The following is a 22,194-nucleotide window of genomic DNA, read 5'->3' on the forward strand; positions in this document are numbered from 1 at the left end:
GTATAGATATATAAATTTTATTTATATATCTATATCATATTTTCCAGAAAAGTCTATATCTACAGAAATAAACATTGGTATTGTATTAGGAAACTTCCCACTATCCTTAAAAAGCAATGTGCTCAAGTACAATATTCAATTTCTGACACAGACACAATAGTAAATGTGACCTCTACTGGTAATACTTCCTTCCAAGGAAAATAAGAGGTACCTGTTGAATTTGGAAGACATGGCAGACAACTTATGTGGACCTAATGAAGGAAATCTTATATATTCAGTCCCAAAATCGTTATGCAGGAGCATCTGACACAGCAGACAACTTTGGGTCAACTTTCCATGTTACATGTAACTACCTAAATAATATCTTAATAGAAAAAAGTTAATTATAGAAAACCCTTACAACAGTTAATGCTGTGTTGTCTTCTCTCATTACAATAATATGCATTTCTATTAACAAATGATTGCAGATACCAAGTTTAAAGCAAATGGTCATAGATTTCATGTTGCTTTTATTCTGTTATTGGTAGACACTGTTAGGCACAATATGACATTCTTTGTAAACATGAATTTTGATACATTAGACCACGAACTGAAGTTACAGAAAGCAGTACACAGACATGTAAGAAGCACAGATCCACTACACATTCCAGGCACAAATGCAGCCACCTGGGAGGCCTGACCCTGTATCCATCAAACTGAAACACCCTGCTGACACCAGTGCAAAAGAAATGCATCCTAGTTTCCAACACTCCGGCTTCTGAAATAATCCTCTTTTTTATCTTCTATTAAAGAGTTCATATAATTTTAAAATATAGATGGTCTCATAATCACATGTTGGTAAAAATGCATTTTACTTCATTTACCCTGAAACACCTACTTATTACAAAGTCTGTGTGAAGAACTAAGGCCCCTAAAGCAAGTAATGTAACTAACACATTTAGAAAGCCCTCTTCAAAATGTGTATCTACATGTTTTTAAGAAGTTGAAAATAATCTTTCAATAACAAATCATAAGAGAAAAATCTCTTGGAGGTTTTTTATTTCCCAAACTTAAAAGTGCACTACACTTGTGCAACACTGTGCAACTCAAGAACCAAACTGAGGAATAGTAAGTTTGAACTTTTAAGTGTATTGCTTATTGCAACTCCCACCCTTCATAACCTGCATGTGTATGGTAGGCACAAATTAATATGAGTTATTTACATCCAACAGAGCAAAATTAGAATTTTTATCAGAAAATATTTTTTTGAAAAAAAATAGTGCACTTAAATTATGTAAGTTTTAAGAAATTATTCAGTATCCCATGGTTATATGAAGAAACATTAATTTCAGTTATAGACTCATAGAGAATTTTTGTTCTGCTAATGACCCATGAGCAACCTGAGTCTACAGTTACTATTATTGTTATTGGGAGCTAGCTCTCCTCCTCTGAAAAATCAGAAAAAAAAGGTATTAAATTATTTAACAAAAAAAGCTTTGGAAAGATATATTAATTTTCCTTTTCTAACTTGCTAGAAATGGAGAATAAGGCAACAACTGAGATAAAAATATATCTTGCTTTGCAAACCAAGCTTCTTAATACATTTCTTAAAAGTGAACTTTCATGCTGAAAAATTGCAAGGCCTTAAAAGAGAAACTTTAATTACTTTGACAAGACCATGCCTTCTGTTTAATTCATTATTTTAAAGCACTCCAAAATATATTGAGAGGGATTTATTTCAGTACAATAGATGAGTCTTCAGATTTAAGTAACTCCTTTTTATGGTTAAAAAGCTTCTATAGCATCCTTCAAGACAATAATGTTTAGAAAAATGCCACCAATTTCCATTACAATCTTCTGTATTCTTATACTATGGAAGTATTCTAACCCAATTCCATGGAAAAACAACAGATGGTGTGCTAATATCAGTTTCTTTTGAGTTATAACCAGACCTCAGGCCTTGCTGTCTCACATGGTCTCTGTGATTATGGACAAGCTCTTTTTTGCCACTCCAAGTAGATAAATTTCACCAACTAAAACTGGTTTATAAAGTCATGGGAGGTGACACTGAAGTAAAGACAAAATCATTCCATAAGTAGTTTTAAGTCTAAAGTACATAGAAAAATTGCTCAACATAAATAAGACAGACTACAATTCTCCTATTTAGAGAAGGGAAAAAAGAAGAAAATTATAAGACTTCTGAACTCATTTTTCATGCTGAGCAAAAAAAATTCACTTTTAAGTTCATTCAGTGCTCGATATCCTGCTTTGTCCACTTCTTTGGTATTCCATTCTCATTCTGCAAATTCTAACAGAATTTTAATGGTCATCTTACTTCAAATGAAAGAGCAATGAGCTGAAAGCATAACCAGAACAACAGATGCCATAATACTGCAGAACACGTTGGTTCTAATGATTCCTGTCTCTTTGTATTCACTTCTTGTAATGATTGGGGGCATCAGCAAATGCAAACTTCAGTCTGTAGGCCTCAGCCAGGAGTACACTGATGTCTTCATTTCCCCAGTGTACTGTGGGCAAATTCTGTAAAAATATCAGCAACTCCTAATTGAAAAGAAAAAAAAAAAGTAAATATATTTTTTCAAATAGCAGTGTAATAACTATGTGTTACTTATACAATGATCATTTATAAGCAACCACTCATGTAGCACCTCTGTATCCCAAACAAACCCAAAATCCAATTAGGTATATGATTTTTTACATAGATACTTGCTATTCAACCTTTCAGTTCAGAAACCTGTTATTAATTGTAGTTGAAATATGGTTATTTGCTAATTTTTTTTAGAGAAAAATAATCTGTGTTGTTGCATATCCAAATTATTTTTATGCTCCAGGGCATGAAGTTATACAATTGAATACATTTTCAAAATTATGGGTGATAAGTCTGGGATTCTCTCACACCAAGGCAAAGATAAGCTACTTCTCTGCTTATACATGAAGAATTATGAAGTAAATTATTATTTCAGTCAGTTGCAGTCAACTCCCACCTTGATTCTTAGCCCAGGTTTCCCATTCCCTGATGGTTTCTGATCCCAAAACATTTTCCTGTGGGTCAGCATTTCCTCTCTCTCATATTAGGTTTAGGCAAAATTCACTTCCAAGAAGCCTAAGCCCAGAAACAGAGGTAACAAGAAGCTCAGTGGGACAGTGCCTCTATCTTCAGTTCTGATGAACATGCATCAGAACCCACCATGATCCTCAGCAGCACAAAGCCTCAAATCCTCACCTGCAGGCTGAAACCTGCCAGCTCTGAGAGGATTCTTTGGAAGGTCAGCTACCACAAATTGTCTCCTGACTTCATGCATATGACAATTTTCATAAGGCTCCTAATTTTACTAAACTCAGGAAGTTAATTTGCTCTTCAAAGAAAAAAAACTGGCGACCCATAAGGTCAGAAACTCTCAAATGTGATGCAAAAGCCACCCTAGGCCAAATTTGAAGTTCATGAAGTTTGAAAATTTCCATATAGTAGATCACCTGTCTCATGCTTTAAATTGTTTTGATAAACTGTGGTAAAACAGCAAAAGAGAAGTTTTGGATGAGTCACAACAAAATGAGTGTGGATTTTTATGATGAGAGGTACAAGGCAATCTTAGGAATAAGTGAAGTTGTTAAGCCTGCTTGTACCTTCTAGGTGCCCTATTTTCACAGAAAAAATGCAGACAATTTGTGCACATTTGTATAGATACATATGCATTTGTGAGGATGTGTATAAGCACATTTTTGTGTGAGTGTGTCTGTTCAGGTTTATTCTAAAGATCAGAAATAAGTGAATAGGAATGCAATTAAACCACAGCCATTATCTTGTTATAAATCAGAATCCTGCAGCATAATGTATAAGCACCTAGCGAAATTATTCTTCTTCATAAAAGTCCTATTTTCCTTGTTCCCCTTTCTCCTTCCTCTGCACCTGCTTTCAAAGAAGATGGCTGCAGAAGCCCTCAGCAAGGATTCAGTGATTTTAGGAAACAGCCAGGAGCAGAAATGAACATTAAATTATTTCTTTGTGTTTGCGAGAAAATTATTTTGGCTTCATCTATTTCACGGTCTTGCTATGCTGGTTCTTGAAAATGAAAAGAGAAAGGATAGAAGTTGAGCAGCCCTGTATATTTAATTATGAATAATAAGTAGTAATGCAACAGAGTTAGCATGAGAATGTCTCTATTACACTTGAGAGAACACATTTTTAATAAAGTATTATACAATTGTCAAAATCCCACTCTTTTTTAAAAATTTTCTATGTACTTATTTGACAGTTATGCTGATAACTGTAATTAATAAATTAGCAGTAGAGAGTAGGAGGGTTGTGTGGAGGGATCATAAATGCCTGCCTCCATGAAAGTTCTTTTCTCCTTTCACAAAAGTGACTTTCAAGCAGAACTAAGACACAGCAATTAATATAGTGAGCTTTGTGACATTGTCTTTTTTACTGTTTGTAGTCTCAAGCCTTTTCTGGGTCAGATTTCTGGTGCAAACAATTCATATTGCTGGAGCAGTGTTTTAGTTTTCTTTTGGGCTTTGGAACATCCAAAGACTATAGCTTCAATATCCATGCTATATGAAATTTAGCATAGCTCAAATCTGAAATAGGACTGTTAGCAATGAAGCAATTCAATACTTCTACCAATAATTTCACATTTTATAATAATTTTTATCTGAATTAAATATATAAATAAGTGGCAGTGTAATGCATTGACTGCCCAAGTCCACTTCTGCTTGAGTGGGGATTTTGCCACTGTTACCAAGGGAAAAGACCAAAGTCTAAGACTGATACTGACTATGTGTTATAAATCCAAGTAAAGTAACTGGCCAGAAACATACTACCTGTATGACCATCTAAAGATAAGGCTTATCTTCCTGTGATCTATTGCAAAGCTACAAAACTTGCTCAGAGAGAAATAAAGCTTATATATTTTAAAAATAAAATAAAAGTTGGTAAAAATCTTAATAAAGAAAATGTTTTTTTCTTTAATTAAGAAGATTTTATTTTTCTTTAACTGATAAAGAAAATCATGCTGCCTTTATTCCTGCATATGGAGCACTTTTTGGAAATGAGAAAACTGCTATAAAGAAACAATCAAAAACCCCAAACATAGTCTTTGGATTTGCAGAAATGTACAAACACACTACTTAATATTTACAAGACCACATGAGAAGCTTGTCTAAAACTGCTAAATTCAGCATTTTACAGTTAAAAAAAAAGAGCAAGAATTGCTACAAGTGACTCCAGCTTACTAATTTATTTTTAATTATCTTTTTTTTTTTTTTCCAACAGATAAACAGGAACTACTCAGCAGCATATACAAATAAGGCATGCATACTAACTTCTTAGATTCATTTTCCTATCCACAACAGTATTAAAATATGAGGCACACTTTGAAATATGATGAATTGTAATGTGAATTAATATTAACCATTAAAAACCTGTAGGTGATAAACTGCCTGGTCTATTCCAGAAGAAAACTAATGGAAGAAAATTAATACTTGTAAAATATTCCTGGAAGAGTTTTGTTTTCTGCTTAATTTAAATGGTATTGTGATGACACCTGGCTGAAGAATCAGGGCAGCCAGTAGATCATCATCAGAGCTGGGGTTTCTAAAATCCCAGTGCAATGTTTGTTTATATTTTGGCTGTATCAACAAAAAATATGCTAAAAATTATGTCCTTTGAATTTGGCAAATAGAGCTCCTGGTGTCCTGGACTCTCACTGAGAGGAACAGCCCTATTAATCCCTTGAACTGGGGCCATCTGCCAGCACAGCTTCAGCTCAGTCTGTTTGTGGTGTCTGCTCTCAGCATCTCCATCTCCCAAGCAGAGGAGGATCAAGGTACCACCTGTATTTGCTCCTGCCCCTCATCAAGCACAAAAAAGTGAAGAGATTTTAGTCACAGTGCTACTACCATAGTAGTAGCTGATGTTACCCAGGACAGTGTGAGAAAACTGGCACTTTTTAGGGGGGAGAAGAGAAGGCTAAGGCAGGATCTCAGAGCAGCTCTACACAGAGGGGCTGGCAAGAAGCAAAGAGGTGCCAAGAGGCAAGAGGAACAAGCTGAAGCTAACTTGTCATAAAAAACCAATCCTTTGCAATGAGGGTGCTTGAGCAGGTGCCAGGGAAACTGTAAATCTGTCCACTGGGATTTTCACAGCTCTCCTGGCACACCCCTGAACAGGCTGCTCAAGCTCTAATGCTAGCCTGGCTTGCAGCAGCAACTTGCACTATGGACCCTCCTCCCACAGTGAAATTTTCCAGTGTTCTGTTAAAGGATATAGGCTTAAATAGAAAAAAAATCCAAAAGTGCAACAATGACAAAAGAACCCTAAACATTTACCCCTTTGGACCATTTCAAGAAACAATAAAGTTATGTTTCCTGACAAATAGAAGTATATATTTTTCATTTGTAATTGAAGGATATAGGGGACTCATGCAGCAGAGTTGCTGGGTCAGATTCTGACTAAATTACAAATCTATAAATCAAACTGACTTTTAAGTATGGCAAAAGATCTGAATGTAAACTATCTTCTAGCCTTTGTAAGAGATTTCTGGTTTACATTGATGTATTTAACCCATAATTCTGAAATAATTCTTCAGTACATTTGAAATTCAACATTTTTGTTACCAAATGAAACCTCATCTTATATTAAATTTCACTCATTATATTTCCACAACTTTAACTACATTTGGATTTACATTATACTTTTTCACAGATAATTAACATGCAGTCTAGAACTATTCTCTTCACCTTGTAGTTAAGACAAGACAGTGATAAACATACTGGAAGTTCTGTGGTATAAAAGCACCTCTAGATGTATGAAGAATATAAGTATGAGCTCTGTGTTTTACACACAACAGGTTAAGCAATGGCTGTTGTTAGACACAGAATTATTCTTGAGGGAAAAAAGGTAATCCCAGCAGATCAAATACACACATCTAAAATAAAATACCAGACTACCAGATAGACAGCTTAGAAAGGTGATTTCCAAAGCCTTAATCCCTCAATTTCCTCTAAAATCAAAAAAGTCAAGATCTGCTCCTTGTAACTAAATCAAAACTGATTATTAATAAAACTTCAAAAAATATAATAATTATTACAAAGTTATCAGTCTTTTTCTCCTCGTTGAGGTTTTAACCCTCAGTATATTAAAACAATCTTTAAAAACACCAAACCCAGAACCAAGAAAGTAATTTTTTTCATGTTTTGGAATCTAATTCATGACCAAATCTCCTTACAGATGACGTTGGTTATAATCTTGTTAGAAATACAATTTTTAGCATAAGATTGGCCAATAATACTGGTTATTTGGCAATGGCTATCTGTAGTTGCTATGCTATTTATTATCATCCCTACTCTGACTCCATATGTGGATCTTGAAGGAAGGAACATCAAAACCAATTACAGAAAAAACATCTAAAACATAAAAGCACTATTATAATGGGTAGAACACTAAGGTATCTTCTGTGCTAATCAAAGCAAGATATTTACTTTGGAAATCCAGAGGTTTTGTCTGTGTGAATTATTGACAAAGTTCAATTGCAAGGTTGGTTTTTTTTAATAGAAGAAACTTAACAGGATATAAAAACCAGTTATAGTGTTTCCATTTTAGATAATATAAAATGGCAGTAACTAAAATTAAAATCAAACTTGAACATACTGAGGACATTAACAGAGTTAGTTTTTAGTGTCAAAACTGAGAACCAATCTATTAATTTCACAAATAAAGGCACTCCTAAAATGCTAAATCCTTTTCTATGAGAGTTGTTAATCCTTCCTGCTGTTAACTGCAATGTAATTACAGTCTGAGTACTCCTGGTCTACACAGTCTATTTCATACTGATAGGCAGAACCTACAATCTTACTATATTTTATGATCATAAGCTTTACAATATACTTTAAGACTGTATATAAGCAACTTAAAGACAAATTAATCTTCAATGATTTGATAAGGAAATGCAAACAACTATAATTTTAATAAGAACCGTATGTATTACACATTACGAACACATATAAAACACTGCAAAATTTATGCTAGCAATTTGATTAAATGGTCCCTTTATGAGAGCTATTTGTACTTTCCAAAGTTGTACTTGAAATCCCAGAACAGAGCACCCACTTTTAAAGAACTAATGAAGTGAAATTCTACTAAAATTTATTTAGAGTAATTATTGAGACAACCTAAGGAGGAAACCAATTATTGCTAGGGAAAAAAAAAATGCTCATTTATCTTTTTAGATAACAGAAAAGAGAAATAAACCCTATGTGTGCATTAGAAGAAATCTTTATGGTTTTATGGGAAACTGCATAATGTTGGACCAGAGACAGAGCTGGACGATGATTCATACATTACTTTGCACCCACTATATAGGCAAAAAAACATCCTTAATATAGGGATTATTTAATTCCTATTTCCTTTGCAACATTCTTTTTCACTTGACTCCATTTGAGAATGCCAAGTGTGAAAGGAAAGGATGGTTAGTGCCAATGAGCATCCCCTCCCTGCCCTGTGGAGCAGACAGACAGATGTGCCAGAGCTGCAGTGCCTCACACCCTCCAAGAGCTGCTGTAACCTGGCTGGCACAGTGCTGTGCCATGTTAACCTCTAATCCTCTTCCCAGATATTTAGGATGAAGGATACCTGCTGCTTTGGGACTCAGCCAAGCTCACTACAAATCCTCCCCCTGCAGCCTGCTATCAAAGCAGCACCTGCAGTGGCCAGTGACATGAAAGCACAGGTCCAGCACACTCTGCAGAGCCTGGATGACCTTGTTCAGCTGCCTCAGTGCTGCCTTTCCCTGCTCTCTGCCCCTTGCTCTTGATATGATAGTGCACCAGATGAATACAGCCCTAGCTCTGAGCTCTTTCTTGAGTACTGTTTCTTGCAATATGCTCAACAATATTCCCTGTGCTGCTGCCACTTCTTCTCCAGATGTCCTAACCTGCTACACAGAGTTGCAAATAATGAGCTCTATTTCTGGAGGGCTGTGCATCCTATTAATTACCTGTGTCTTGGAGTTAGAGAAAACATTCCTTTCCTGTTGGGCCCAGCTGGAATTCAGAATACTAAGATTTTAAAATCTAATATTAAAGAGATAGTAGGAATAGGTCCCCTACTGCAGCTTAAGAAATATTTGCTGCAGATATGGGTTAAGAGCTGTAAGTAGACCTGGATCCTTCAGTGGTACAGCTGAATGCCTGGGCTGCTCCCTGAGCATGGAAATCACACAGAGCAATGGCTGAGGGAGCACACAACAGTCCCTTTTGGATCCTGGATGCAAGAATGCCCTCCTGGTTCCTGTAACCTCAAAGACTATGGATGAACAGAAACTGTGATAAGCACAAGATGGGGCAACACTGGTTTATCTACACTAAGTGGTAGAAGCATTGAAGTCTGCACTGGACACAGCCTGAAAGATTTGAGAGACATGCTCTTGGCCAGTATTAAATCAGTGTCACTCAAAGATTTCCACCTGGAAAGTGAAAGTTTAGAGGAAAGAAACAAGAGTCAAAAACCCCAACTCAAGTATTTGCTGAAATACTGCAACATTGAACTTCCTAAATTCAATGCTAAATTTGATTTTTTTCTTGTACATTCCTTTATTGTGCATTACTCACATTAGGCTCCTAGAATTCTTTGAAAGAAGCATTAATTCTTTCAATCAGTCTTATAAATCTTAATTTTGACCTTTTTTTCACACACCATGACATCTCAATCAACAGACTCAGAACAGAACAGTACACAGAACTCAGAACAGTAGGAATCTAACTACAGAGAAAAAATGTTACTCAGTGTTCCAGCTAGACTTGATGCATCTTAAAATGAGTATTTTTTTAAAAATCTAAATATTTTAAAGGTTAATTTCTTCTGCAACCATCTTACATTCACCAACTCAATACACAGTGGTTCTCAACAAGTATATATATTTTTATACTTTGATTCAAATACAGTATAAATATATATACATAAATATATATATTCTTTGATTCAAAAATATATTCTAATTCTTAATTTCAATTGATCAATCTGCCATTAATCTTATGAAAACTTAAAGGAGTATGCTATTCTTATAATTAATTTCATATTCCTAATAATAACTTAATAGAAACACACCTTAACATCCTGAAAATGAAAGCTTACAGAAAGTTGATGGTTTTATCATTTCCCTTTCATGTTTTCCTTTTCATGACTATTGAAAAAGATTCCAGGACTCAGCATACTAAACTAGCAATTAAAGTCCTGTTTCATCCAGTAGGGATCTCTTACACAAGTCATTAGCAACCTTAATTGCTAATCATAAAATATGTGGTTCTAAAGGACTATGTCAGAGAAGGTGTGCTTAGCTTAAGTTCACTTAGCTGAAGAGAAGATTTAGATCTTTATTTCCCAGAGTTTGGGTTAAAAAGTACATTAAAGGACCACATCTCAGCCAGTATTATAGGTAGTCTTATTACCTCAGTCTCGAATAAAAACCAAACCCACAAGTAATCTCCATCCCTAAAACAAGAATCAAATTTGCATGCTAGATCTTTATCCCAACTAAACTTACTATCCACACATATTATCTCAACTTTCTAAGAAAAGGTTAAGGAGAGGGAATCAAAGCAAGCACTGTCACAGAACCTTAAGGATTTAAGTCCCATCACAAAATCTTCTATGGTTCTATGATATTTGAACAGATTTAAATTTCAACTTGAATTGGACAGTCAAACAAAAATAATCCTAGGTTCTTTCTCACATTTAAATTAGAGAAAAGAGAAGTTCCATTTTACATATCTCATTTGGAAACTGAGTATCTCAGGGAAGCTTCACACTTGTACTCAGGAAAGTGTCACAGTTGACAGAGCAGTTCCAATAGAGCTGACACTTCCAGTTGCTACAGCTCAGAACAGAACAGCCCTGAACCACTCTGATTATAATTTTTGCCATACTGTTTTATAAAATATTGTCATATTGATAGTATTTGGAGATATGTGCACTTCTTATGTACCAAAATACAAACCATAACAAATAATAAAAAGCCCAAGTTTGACATTTACCACTAGTTCCATCCAAAACACAACAAATAAAGGAAAAAAGATGCAAACATCCAGAGTATAAAAAGTCATATAGATCAGTTGTCATTTTATAAATGAAAATCCAAACAAAATCCATCTAAACACAGAGAATGTACTCTACCAATTAAGGCTGCAGCAATAATGGCAGAATTTAATTTCTGAAATGACTTACCAATAAGTTACTATATTCTATTTTTTTTTTTCTTTAGTCAAGCAAAATCAAAATATTTCTATAGCAGATTCCAAGAGAAAATTTACAATTCTGCCTCTCCACAAAATCCATATGCTAACCACTTTTCTTGGTTTGGTTTTCCTGACCATAATTTGGCAATGCATTTCAAGTGGGACAGTTCTACAGCTACAAATTCACACATATTTCATTTCCTTATCTACAATTACTTAGATTTTAACACTGTAGTATGAATAGCTAAAAGCTCAGCCACAAAAAAGAAGAAGAAAGAAAAACATAAAATACCAAATGAATATAATGAGGTATAGGATAAAAGTGTACAAAAATTGTATGTGGTTTTAACCTTAAGTAATGATTAATTTTGACAAATTTTACATTTTTGTAAATTGTTCTGAGTAAAATCCCATCTTGTTTTAGAAAAAAACATATATTAAGGATGGCTGATGCAAAATTACCTGTTTTCTATAAGTTAAGTAGTTATGCCTGAGATTTGTAACTTTTACAGCCAATAAATATGTCACAGTGCAGAGCCTACTTAAACTACTGTATTTTTAGAAGTAAAAAAAAGTGGTCCTAAACACAGTTCAAATGGAATATTGTCAGTATCCTAGGAGATATAGGACTGAAAGGCCATTTCCATTACATTGCTCAATCACCACCAAATGAAGCCACATTTTGGTGTTTTGTTCTGGATAACAATCAATCATTCCCCACTTCCCATGTCAAAGCCCATAAAGCATTTGGACAGCAGTACAGAGGACCAATGACTTTGCAGTGGAAGAGACCTTCATGAAGATATCACAGGTAAAGGAAACAACCTGCTTTATCTGATAAATGAAAATTTCCCAGTTAACTTGAGAAGCCTCACAAAAATCAATAAGAAGTAATACAAAAATCCCTTCATCTCTGAGGAAAATGCCACTGTTCAAATTAAGAAATCAGTTAAGCTTCCTTGGTGAGCACAGCATGCAGGCACAAGAACACAAGACAAGGGATCACCCAAGCTGCACAGGTTTTCCCAATGTACAAAAACAACAACATCCCCACAAATTTCTGCCCATTCCTTGATGCCTTAAGAAAAAAATATATTATATAGAATGCTTCAGTCAGAGAGAAATTCCAAAGTGCATCTATAGAAAATAGACTGTGCTCAAGACACCTTCTATTTGTTCGGGGATAAGAAAAATCCCAAACCAGGATTAATCTTCTTGTACCACAAAATAACATAAATTTATCAAGGTTTGTTAGAAAATATATGCTGCTCTTTGTGTCCTGATATTTCACATACAAGATGCTTCACTTTATCTAATGGTTTATAAATCAAAGTGAAATAATTTATATACTTTTGATCTTTCACCAAAATTACATTATTACTTAAATCTTTACCCCCATTATAAATCCAAAGGCATTCTAGAAGATGATCATATCCTATATCAAGCTTTGCTTCACAAGGTAACATTCTTCTAATACTCTCTGCTAAGGTCACTTCTTCATTTCCCAGTCTACTATTGTTAACCACAATTCTAAAGAAATTACATAAAACTCAAACACATAATTCTCATGCAAGTCCCAGAGAAATGCAATTTTTCAAAACAAAGAATATATTACTGGAACCATGGAAAAACAGTAACTCTAAATGGAGTACTTGGAAGCCCTGAGGTACACACAAATATCCTAAGGCCCTGGACTTCTAAGACAATTAAAACACTACCTCACTTTCTTTATATATTTAATTGTCTTTCTTACACATCACTATACTTATAAAATAGATATCTAGAACTCAACTTTGGTCAGCCAGAATTTGAGATCAAATTTCTATATAAGATGATAAATGCCTCAACTTTCATGAAAAATATGTTTGTAAACCAACAGGTAAATGCAGGTTTAATTCTTTACTCATCTACAAAAGAACAGCCTCCTGACACAAACATGAGAGAACTGAATGTCTTTTCAGTACAGTGGATGACAATGTTAAGGTTATTCTTTTCTGACTGCTCATTTTTAAGATTTCCAAGATGAAAGTCCTAAAAGCTCTTAGGCCATGACTACCTCTTCTTGGTAATCCTGGTCCATACATACAAGGAAATAAACAAGTTTACACTCAAACTTTAAAAGAATCTGCACATTGAAAGCAGTGGCCTCTCTCATGGTATCAATACCCAAAGAGCAGTTTGGCCAAGGAACACTGACAATTGCACAGCAGCTCCAGAATGGTCATCAAAGATCAAACAGGTCAAAGCCCTTAATTTCCCACTATGTAGGGAGAAATATCACTAAAACTAGAGACAATCAATATGAAGAGAAAAAGAAGTTTTCATAACAATTATTTTAGCATGTGACAACTAGTATTACATAAACTGAATATGAGTAATATTTTGCTGTATTTCTCCCAGGTGTTGGGGTCTTACACCCATTTGGTTTTGTAAAAATTCCAATTACATTAAGAAGAAGGTTGTGGCCTACAGAGATTCAAAGAAAAGCCTCAAAAACTCTATCTGAAATGGTTATCCAAAGAATAAAAACCACACATAAATCAAAAAGGTTTTAAGGACAACATTATACCTAAATTCATTTTCTTTGGATAACTGGACTTGTGACAACATTATTTCTTTTACAAAACTATATCTTGTGAATAAAATGCCATTTTGCTTAAATAAATATACATTACCAAAAAGTGTTTCAGGGTCTGGCAGAGAACATACTAAAAGTTCTAGTGGATACACATTTCAGTGATGCATTGTGTGGTATAACATAAGTGTTTGATGGGCTGGTCACCAACAGTGACACATCTCTCCTCTGTTTCTGCTTCTTTAGCAGGCAGATGAGGAGGAATTCCTGTATTTATCACAATAATCTCCTAGAAAGGAAGCTATAGCACAGCTTGGAAGATGTGACCTTTTCTCACAGAAGAGAATAAAAACATCAACTTCATGAAATATAACTTTCAGAGGTAATTGCTGCTGGCAACCTCGGGTTGCTTTAACAGGCTTGCCTGCGAGCTGGCACTTCCACAGCAGCTCTGTCATCTTTTCTCAGGTGTGAACATTTAAGAAAAGATGTGGTAGAGAACAACAGCTCTTAAGGATATCAGATGCCCCTTTTTAACCTGCTGACCTATGGGGACCAGCACCTGAAACTAAGCAAGACCTGTGAAAATTGCGAAGAAAAAAAATAACACAAAACTTTAGTGAATCAGCTCCCGAGGACTGGATGGAACCATTGTTATTAATTCAGCTAACAGCAAGAAAATGCTACTGTGAAGAAAACAAATTAGGATGGCATAAATGAGAGCTCTTAGTATATTTGAAAAGGGATGTCTAATGCAAAAAACACTATAGAGAGCAAACAAGTTGTGCAAAGATTTCACTCTTTATGACAGCTGAAAGATCTAACCAGAAGGCTACAATAGTAATAGTAAATCTGCCATAATGACATTCCTGGAAAAAATCTAATTCTTATTTGTTTACAAGGATGAATAAACAATAGACATTTCTGTTCCTGTTGTTTTTACTGTCTTGCAGCTGCAAAGAGACAATTTTGTTGTAAGACAGCAAAATCTACATGCAATAGCATTTAGGAAACCATAGGAGAGCAGAGAAAATTGAAAGAGAAAATTAATCCTCCTCCATCTTCTTGTCTCAAAGAAAGGCATATGTCACTTCATGCTATTACTCAGCTCATACTCCAAAAGCTTCTGGTTTCTTTTGTTCTCTTATCAGTAGTTTTGATTGAGTTTGGTTGCAAGTGTACAGGCTCCTGTGATTTTAGTCTTCTCCAGGGTTACACACTGATAAGGCCAATAATTGACATTGTTATGCAGCAGGTTCTGCTGAACAAATAAACATGGAAAGAAAACAGTTTTCTTTGTAGAGAGATGTCTCCAGTGACAGCTGTGAATTACTAACTAAATGGAAGTCCTGCCAGTGCATTTAGTTTAGCAGGTCGCTGAAATTACTCAGGATGAACGTGAGTTTTTCCTTTGTTCAAGAAAAATCCTTTTTATATTGAAATAGAGAAAATGCAGAGATCCCTTTGTGGTATTTACTGAAAATAAATAAAAACATTGGTTGGTGAGAGAAATATGTCTTACAGGAATCAGAAACTAGAAACTTACAGGACAGCAAAATCAGATTTTCATTGTGTGGAAGATTTGATTTAAAACTTGGACAGCAACAGCAGCACTGTGAAGTAGAAGCCATAAAGCAAGGTTTACAGGAAATGCCTCCAGAGTATACACACTTAGCATCACATCTTTCCTTTCCTACAGCAGGAATCAGACAAAACACAACTCTTGCCAACATGTGCAGATGAAGGGGACCCCAGTTCTGTATCTCCAAACAACAGTGCTCAATCCCCAAGGAGTTTAGTCTCAGCATCCTTAGAGGTGTAGAGGTCTGAATAGAAAATATATTTCTTCTTACTTCATGTAGCCTTCCAAGACAAGGAAGGACAGAACTTAGAGGCAGAACAAAATCAACTTGCTCCTAGAGTTCAATAATGTTTTTGAATACAGTGACAAAAATTAAAAACAATAAGGAAAAAACAGTGATTACTCAACAACTATTGAACCTTTTTTTAACAAAATCAGTGCTTTTCCTCTGAAACTAGGCTTTACAGAGAATCACAATTTTAGACATATTTACCACTGTAATGTGGTTCTAACACTGCTCTCAGTTAGATAGCTAAAAATTATGTAGACAACTAAAAATTCCTAGATTTCAAAATGTTTAGAAGGTATTTGTTTGTAGACAAAAATATTATACATGTTTTAGAAATGGTGACTGACATTCCAAAATTATAGTCTAAGGCCAGTTCATTATCTGTTTCAAGAACTGAGAGAGGTTCAGATGCTTTTTGTACCTACACATGGTAGCAACCATGTATGTCATTGGGAGTATTACTCCACAGGTACATAACACAAATTTGGGGCTGGTTCTTAGCATCATAGATGACACTGCCAGAAAAGATAATTTCTTATTCTGGTCTGACCTCCTCTGTGGATATAGGCACTAAATCTAAACATATGGTTGGTGTATTTTCAAATTTCAAGAAACACACCAATTTGAAATCTTTAAGAGCAACAGAAATTCATTATTAGTCAATGTCTTGAGGGTTTTTTCCATATCAAATTTCTCATATATGAATCAATTTACCCATTGGTTTTCTTTCTGACAAATTAAGTAGGTCAAATACTTCAGTCATGCTCTCTGAGCTCTCTCTATGTCTGTGACCAAAGACATCAGAACTGGATGCAATATTGACAAAGAAATAAAACCACCAAAAGGAAAAACAAGCTCTTAGGTTCATTAATTCAAGGATCCAATCACTCTCATGTGCCACAGCATCATTCTGGGAGCTCATTAGAAGAGATGTAGGCATTGCCCACCCCACAGATCTCTTTTGGAGCCACACATCACAGGCTACAGTCTCACACTCCAGAGGTATGACCTATTCTAATTTTCCTTTATTTGCAATTTTTTTTTTTATTTGACTCTATCAAAATACAGCTCACCTGGAAAGTTCAACTGAACAAGTGATTCAAGTTTTGTTTATGTAACTGCTCTGTTCTCACTTTGTCAGAATGGTAAATCTGTGTCATCTGCAGATCTCTATTATCAGCAATTTTTTAATGGGAATGATGAATAGCCTCATACTGACTCCCACAGACACTCACTAGACAAGCCTCCTCTTGAAGATAATTACCAAAAAAGTACTTTTTCAGTCTTCCTAGTAGGATGTCATTGTATTTCTGTTGATACTGTTAAATACTATTTAAGTGTACAGAATAAAACAGATCACAGTATGAAACTATTATATTGCATATTTGCATCCACCAACGTAGATTCACTATTCAGAATTAAAGACAGAAATGAATCTGTTAAGAAAGACACGGGGGAATAATTTTTCATTTGTTCTTCTTAACTGATAGTAAGAAAATTTGCTATAAATATACTAATATAAAAATATATAAAAATACTAATAAATAGTAATTATTAGAGATATAATAAGCCAAGATAATAGAATTTAATACTTGCAATCAAAACTGTATTTTTATTATCTTCCTGAACATACTATTTTTTTAACACGGTGCCTTCTGAGATAGATAAACAAAAACCACCAGACATACAGGAAGCACTTAAATGTTACAAGATTTCCATTAAAATCCATAAAGGAAAATTAATACAAAGCTCTTTTTGCAAACAACATTAATAACTCATTACAATTGCTAGCTGGACACACTGTGGTCAATGGAAAATCAGTCTCATTACACTATTATATTCTGATCTGTTGGAGTTTCCCTATTTACAGTCTTCCTGAAAATTAGGGAAAGCTTTGGATAGCCTTTGGTAAAGTGAACAAGCCCGACAATTGGAAGAGTTCTGATACCCTGTAGATACATTAACAAAAATTGATTGAATATTCAAAATCTACATGGAGGCAAAAATAAATATCCAAAACTATCCAAACAACTAAAAATATCCAAAATAATTTTAATTTCTTTCTGAAAAGTAAACATAAGTTAAGGTAATAAAATGGCAAATTATTTCGTTGCAGTTCCACATTCATGACCTAGAGTGTATTGCTTACTGGTGAGTGATCATGTTGCCACAAGGGAAATGATAACACACTCAGCAAGACTGGAATAGGACTGAAGCATGAAATAGCATCCTTGCAGCCCCAGCAAAGCACAAGTCAGGCTACTTATGGTGACTGGAACCATTCCAAGCCTAAAGCTACCTCATTTATTTTCTAACACTGTGTCGAGATAGCAAAGTTGCAGTACGGATTTGGAAAGCCACAACAGTGCACTGCTGATTCATGCAGTTAAGTCATGCTGCTACTACATTATATTGATGCTGTTATCACACTACTTTATGATGGGAGACTTCATTATGACCAGAGCCAGAGCAGATGATGAACTACATGTCAAGAGGAAACAACAGTTGCTTGCGTGCATTAAAATATATAGTGCAAATATCAGGTGAAATTAATTCCAGTGATAAAGAACCATTACCAGTTTCAGACATGGTCACACAGAACTCTATTTCAATGATTATACAAACACACAGCCATGTTTTGCCAAATGAAAGATTTAGCTGTTAATTACATGAGAGCAGCTTATTTACATTGAGTCTTTAACATGAGTTTGTGGGGGTTTTTGATCCAAAGAGTCCTTCTTTAGCAGTGTTTGCTCTTTGTATCTTCAGGGATACCATGGTTTGGATTTTTCTAGCATTTCTTATAGAGCCTCTTCAGCAATTCTGTTGGCCAACTATAACCAAATAATTTGAACAAAATTTCTGGGAATCCAAACAGCAAGAAAACCCCCTGACTTACTGGTAAGATTTTATCTGAAAAGACAGATTTGGAAACTATTATAGAAATACTGTCTATTGATCACCTGCAACCTCCAATCAAAAATTCACATTTTAATTTCTAATTTCTTTGATCTAATCTTCAAATAAGTTCAGCCATTCCACTGGAGTATAATTTTGTGTACTGAGTTTCTTTTGCTGAATACCTGGACTTTGGTTGCTCTGAAATAAACTAGAATATTTTTTCAATTTTGTGATATTAATTTAATTACTTAAAATATTTTTAGATGTTTTCATCTTTCTGTAAGTAAAATCTATACTCATTCTGTTTTTAATGCTCTCCCCATTATGACTGTAGAAATGGGCATTATATAAAATAAATGTTAAAGCACATCCCTATTTTATGTTTCCAGCATTAGTCACTTTGTTTTGGTCAGCTTTCTCAATTCTGTTTATCTTCACCACAGCAATTTTAGCTGAATTAGCTTCAGTATAATTTGTTGACACATTGACAGTCTGGCATTGCTTTTCTACAGCAAATATCCACTGTTATGTAGATATTTTTATCCTAAGGCTCAAATTGTTAAGACAGGCAACTTTACTGAAGCTAAAATATGATAATTCTGCAATTAAGATGAACTCAATGTTTCCTGTGAGAAAGAAGCAATTATGATGAAACCATTCAAGATACAGCATGACTGTAATGTAACAAAAATTAAATCTGGACTGACAAGAACATCCAATGGAATTTAGAAGAAACAAAAACCCTCTCCAGTGCCCAGAAGTGTACTATTCTGTCAGGTGAAAATTCAAACATCATGGAAAGTTATGCATCATGTGCTGTTCCAATGCACAAATAATGGTTGGGACATGTATAAATGAACCTATTAAAACCAACAGTTGTGTGTTTTTTACCAGGTAGTATAGACAGCCTCTTCTGGTTTGGATGGTTTTGGCTGGGCTTGTTGGGGCTTCTTTCTTTGTTTGCTTGGCTTTTTACCATAAAGGGAGATTCAATACCCTTGAAGTTTTGCCAGACTGAAAATTTCTGATGGTAATTTTATTTTCTGTTGGTAGAAGGCCTTTGCTGGTTTTGGTACTTACTTAAGATTATCTAAGAACAGCATGTCCAGAATGAAATAGCACTTTTTAAAAACACCAGAATATGGATGCAAAAAACTCAGCTCAGCTTTTCCATATGATTTTCTGTCAGGATTTTATGCAGTATTAACAAGGATATGTGTACATCTTAACTATAAAACAGAAAGATTAAAACCTTTCCATCTTGGTAAAAATGCTCTACAAATAATATTTGAATTGCTCTGCATATTTTCAAAACTTTTTTTGTTTTGAAGCCTATTTACTGAACTTATATTCTATTGATTCTCAATGTTCCCAAGTGAATATGCTTTGAAAAGAGGTATGATTGTATTTATGTAGCAGCAGCATGACTCTGGATCCCTGAGAAACTACTCAAAATATTCAAAACGCTATGCTTTTGTTTTTTGCTCTGTGACCAATTTAACTCTTCAACAGCAGCATTTACTAAAAATGGTGAATTCAATTTGTCAAATAACTCAGCTGAAGCCAAAATCAAATTATTATTCTGCTTCACTTAAAGCTATCCAAAGACCTAGAGGGTTATCAAGAAAATGCTATATGGATAAGAGAACAAAAATCAATCTGTATTCTTGCATCCTTCCCAAAGGGTTATTAGCCCAGCAGTATTCACCACCTGTTGCATTCTGTGTGAATACTTCTAACCTTATTATTTTTTTGGAATAAGCAAAATAGAATCCTGTTTCAATTATGATATGCACAATGTGATTTTTAGATGTAATCACAACTACTTAACCTAAAAGTTATTAGAAAATTGTGCCAAACCATAAAGATTTAGCAAAAGTTATTTATATAAACATATCAAAAAGACCAGATCTGTTAGAGACTGTCAAGAGTCCTTTGTGCCTAAACAGGTATTTTCCCTCTACATATGTAATTGTCTTTTAAAGAGCTGGAGGAGAAAAAAAGTTTCCTACCAACTTTATTTTAACCTACACATTTAATAATTCTAGGATAATATTACATTTTCATAAATTTTAATTCATTGTGCTCTTTGCACATTAGTAGCATTAATGATATGTGCCTTTCTGAACAGTATAGATTTGCTAGAGCTTATTCTGCAGTTGAATACACCAAAATTGTGGTTCCCCTGTATCACAGGGAAAAAAAATTGGTACTAGGGCTTTGGGCAGTTTGCTTGGATTTTTTTTTTGTTGTTTTTTTCTTTTTTTCTGAAAAACTTACCTTCTCTCTGACAATATTGTGATAATGTGAAGAAACATAAAAACCACATGGGTACCGTGAGTTGTAAGACTACATTACAGGTCTCTTTAAAAAAAAAAAAACAACCCAATCAACAATAAAATATACAATCCACATTATAAACAGCACTGCAAAATCATTTTCTGATCTTGCAATGTCCAAGTACTGTTCAAATACTTGTATAGTAAAATCAGTAACAGAAAAATCCAAACCACAGTCTCATTGAAGATATGAAGAACACACACAGCTAAAGAAGGACTCTTTGGATCAAAGGAAAATAAAAACTCATGTTAAAGTCCCAATGCACCTAAAAGGTTCTGCTGTAATTAAAGCTAAATCTTTTATTTGGCAAAATATGGTGTGTATTTGCATAATCATTGAAACAGGGTCCTGTGTGACAATATCTGAAACTGGTAATAGTTCTTAATCACTAGAATTAATTTCACCTGATATTTATTTTCTTCATGTACTTTAATGCAGGCAAGTAAGTGTGAAACTCCAAGTACTGCTCTTCAGCTCATGAAAAAATTGTTATCCATCAATAAATATCTTAGGCATGAATGCTTTATGACCCCAACAGAATATTTGGATCCAAACAATTGCTTCTGAAACATTATTCATAAAGAAACCCCCTTTAAAATAGCAGTGATTATGCTACATTTGGTCTAGGCAGTCTCATTCACTCTAAAAGTTGCATTTGCTATTCATTTTTGTTACTACATCTGGCCCTACCTATTTGGTGGCAGTCAATTCTGAAAGAATAACCTTCAAGAAAAACAACTGCATAATGGACATAAAGCCATATTAAACATTTTCCTGCAATTAAAAACAGCACTAACAAAAACAATAAAGGAAAAAAGCATTTAATCTAGCACAAATTTTACTAAGCAATTTTCATTAAAATATTGAGAATTAATTCCTAGGGAAAACAGGAAAAGCTGACCAATTACATTATAAGGTTAATGGAATTAATCTAATAACATTCAAAATATGCAATTTTCAGGGAGCAAAATGAAATAAAGATTTTGGTAAACTACAGAACTTCACAGACACTATGTAGTCAGCTTCACAAGATTAAAGAGCTTAGATCCTAGAGCTTTTATCAAGACAAAAATTATTAATATGACATTGTTACTGCAATGATCTCTGAAGTTCGACATCCAGGAAAATCTTCATCTCCTCTATTTGATTTAATCCTTTATATTTCCTTTTTCAAGAAACTCCGGTTCTGAAGAAACTGGCAGAAAATCAGGGACCAAGTGATATGATGGTAATACTCTTTTTTAGGTTGCTTTGCTAATTAGTCACTGTGCAAAATGA

At 34.4% G+C, this 22,194-nt stretch overlaps 1 protein-coding gene across 2 annotated transcripts in view; it reads right to left on the reverse strand.

The window, feature by feature from the left end:
- Nucleotides 1-492: 492 nt before the first annotated feature.
- The window catches only part of TBC1D22A (TBC1 domain family member 22A), a 131,433-nt gene continuing 109,731 nt past the window's right edge, over nt 493-22,194 (reverse strand). For both annotated transcript variants that reach the window (XM_056513655.1, XM_056513647.1), the window contains one exon: nt 493-2,541. In XM_056513655.1, coding sequence (XP_056369630.1) covers nt 2,413-2,541 — 129 coding nt within the window. In that variant the 3' untranslated portion in view covers nt 493-2,412. The remainder of the gene's footprint in view (nt 2,542-22,194) is intronic.

Source organism: Oenanthe melanoleuca, chromosome 1A (assembly GCF_029582105.1).
Source record: "Oenanthe melanoleuca isolate GR-GAL-2019-014 chromosome 1A, OMel1.0, whole genome shotgun sequence".
Classification (NCBI taxonomy): Eukaryota; Metazoa; Chordata; class Aves; order Passeriformes; family Muscicapidae; genus Oenanthe; species Oenanthe melanoleuca.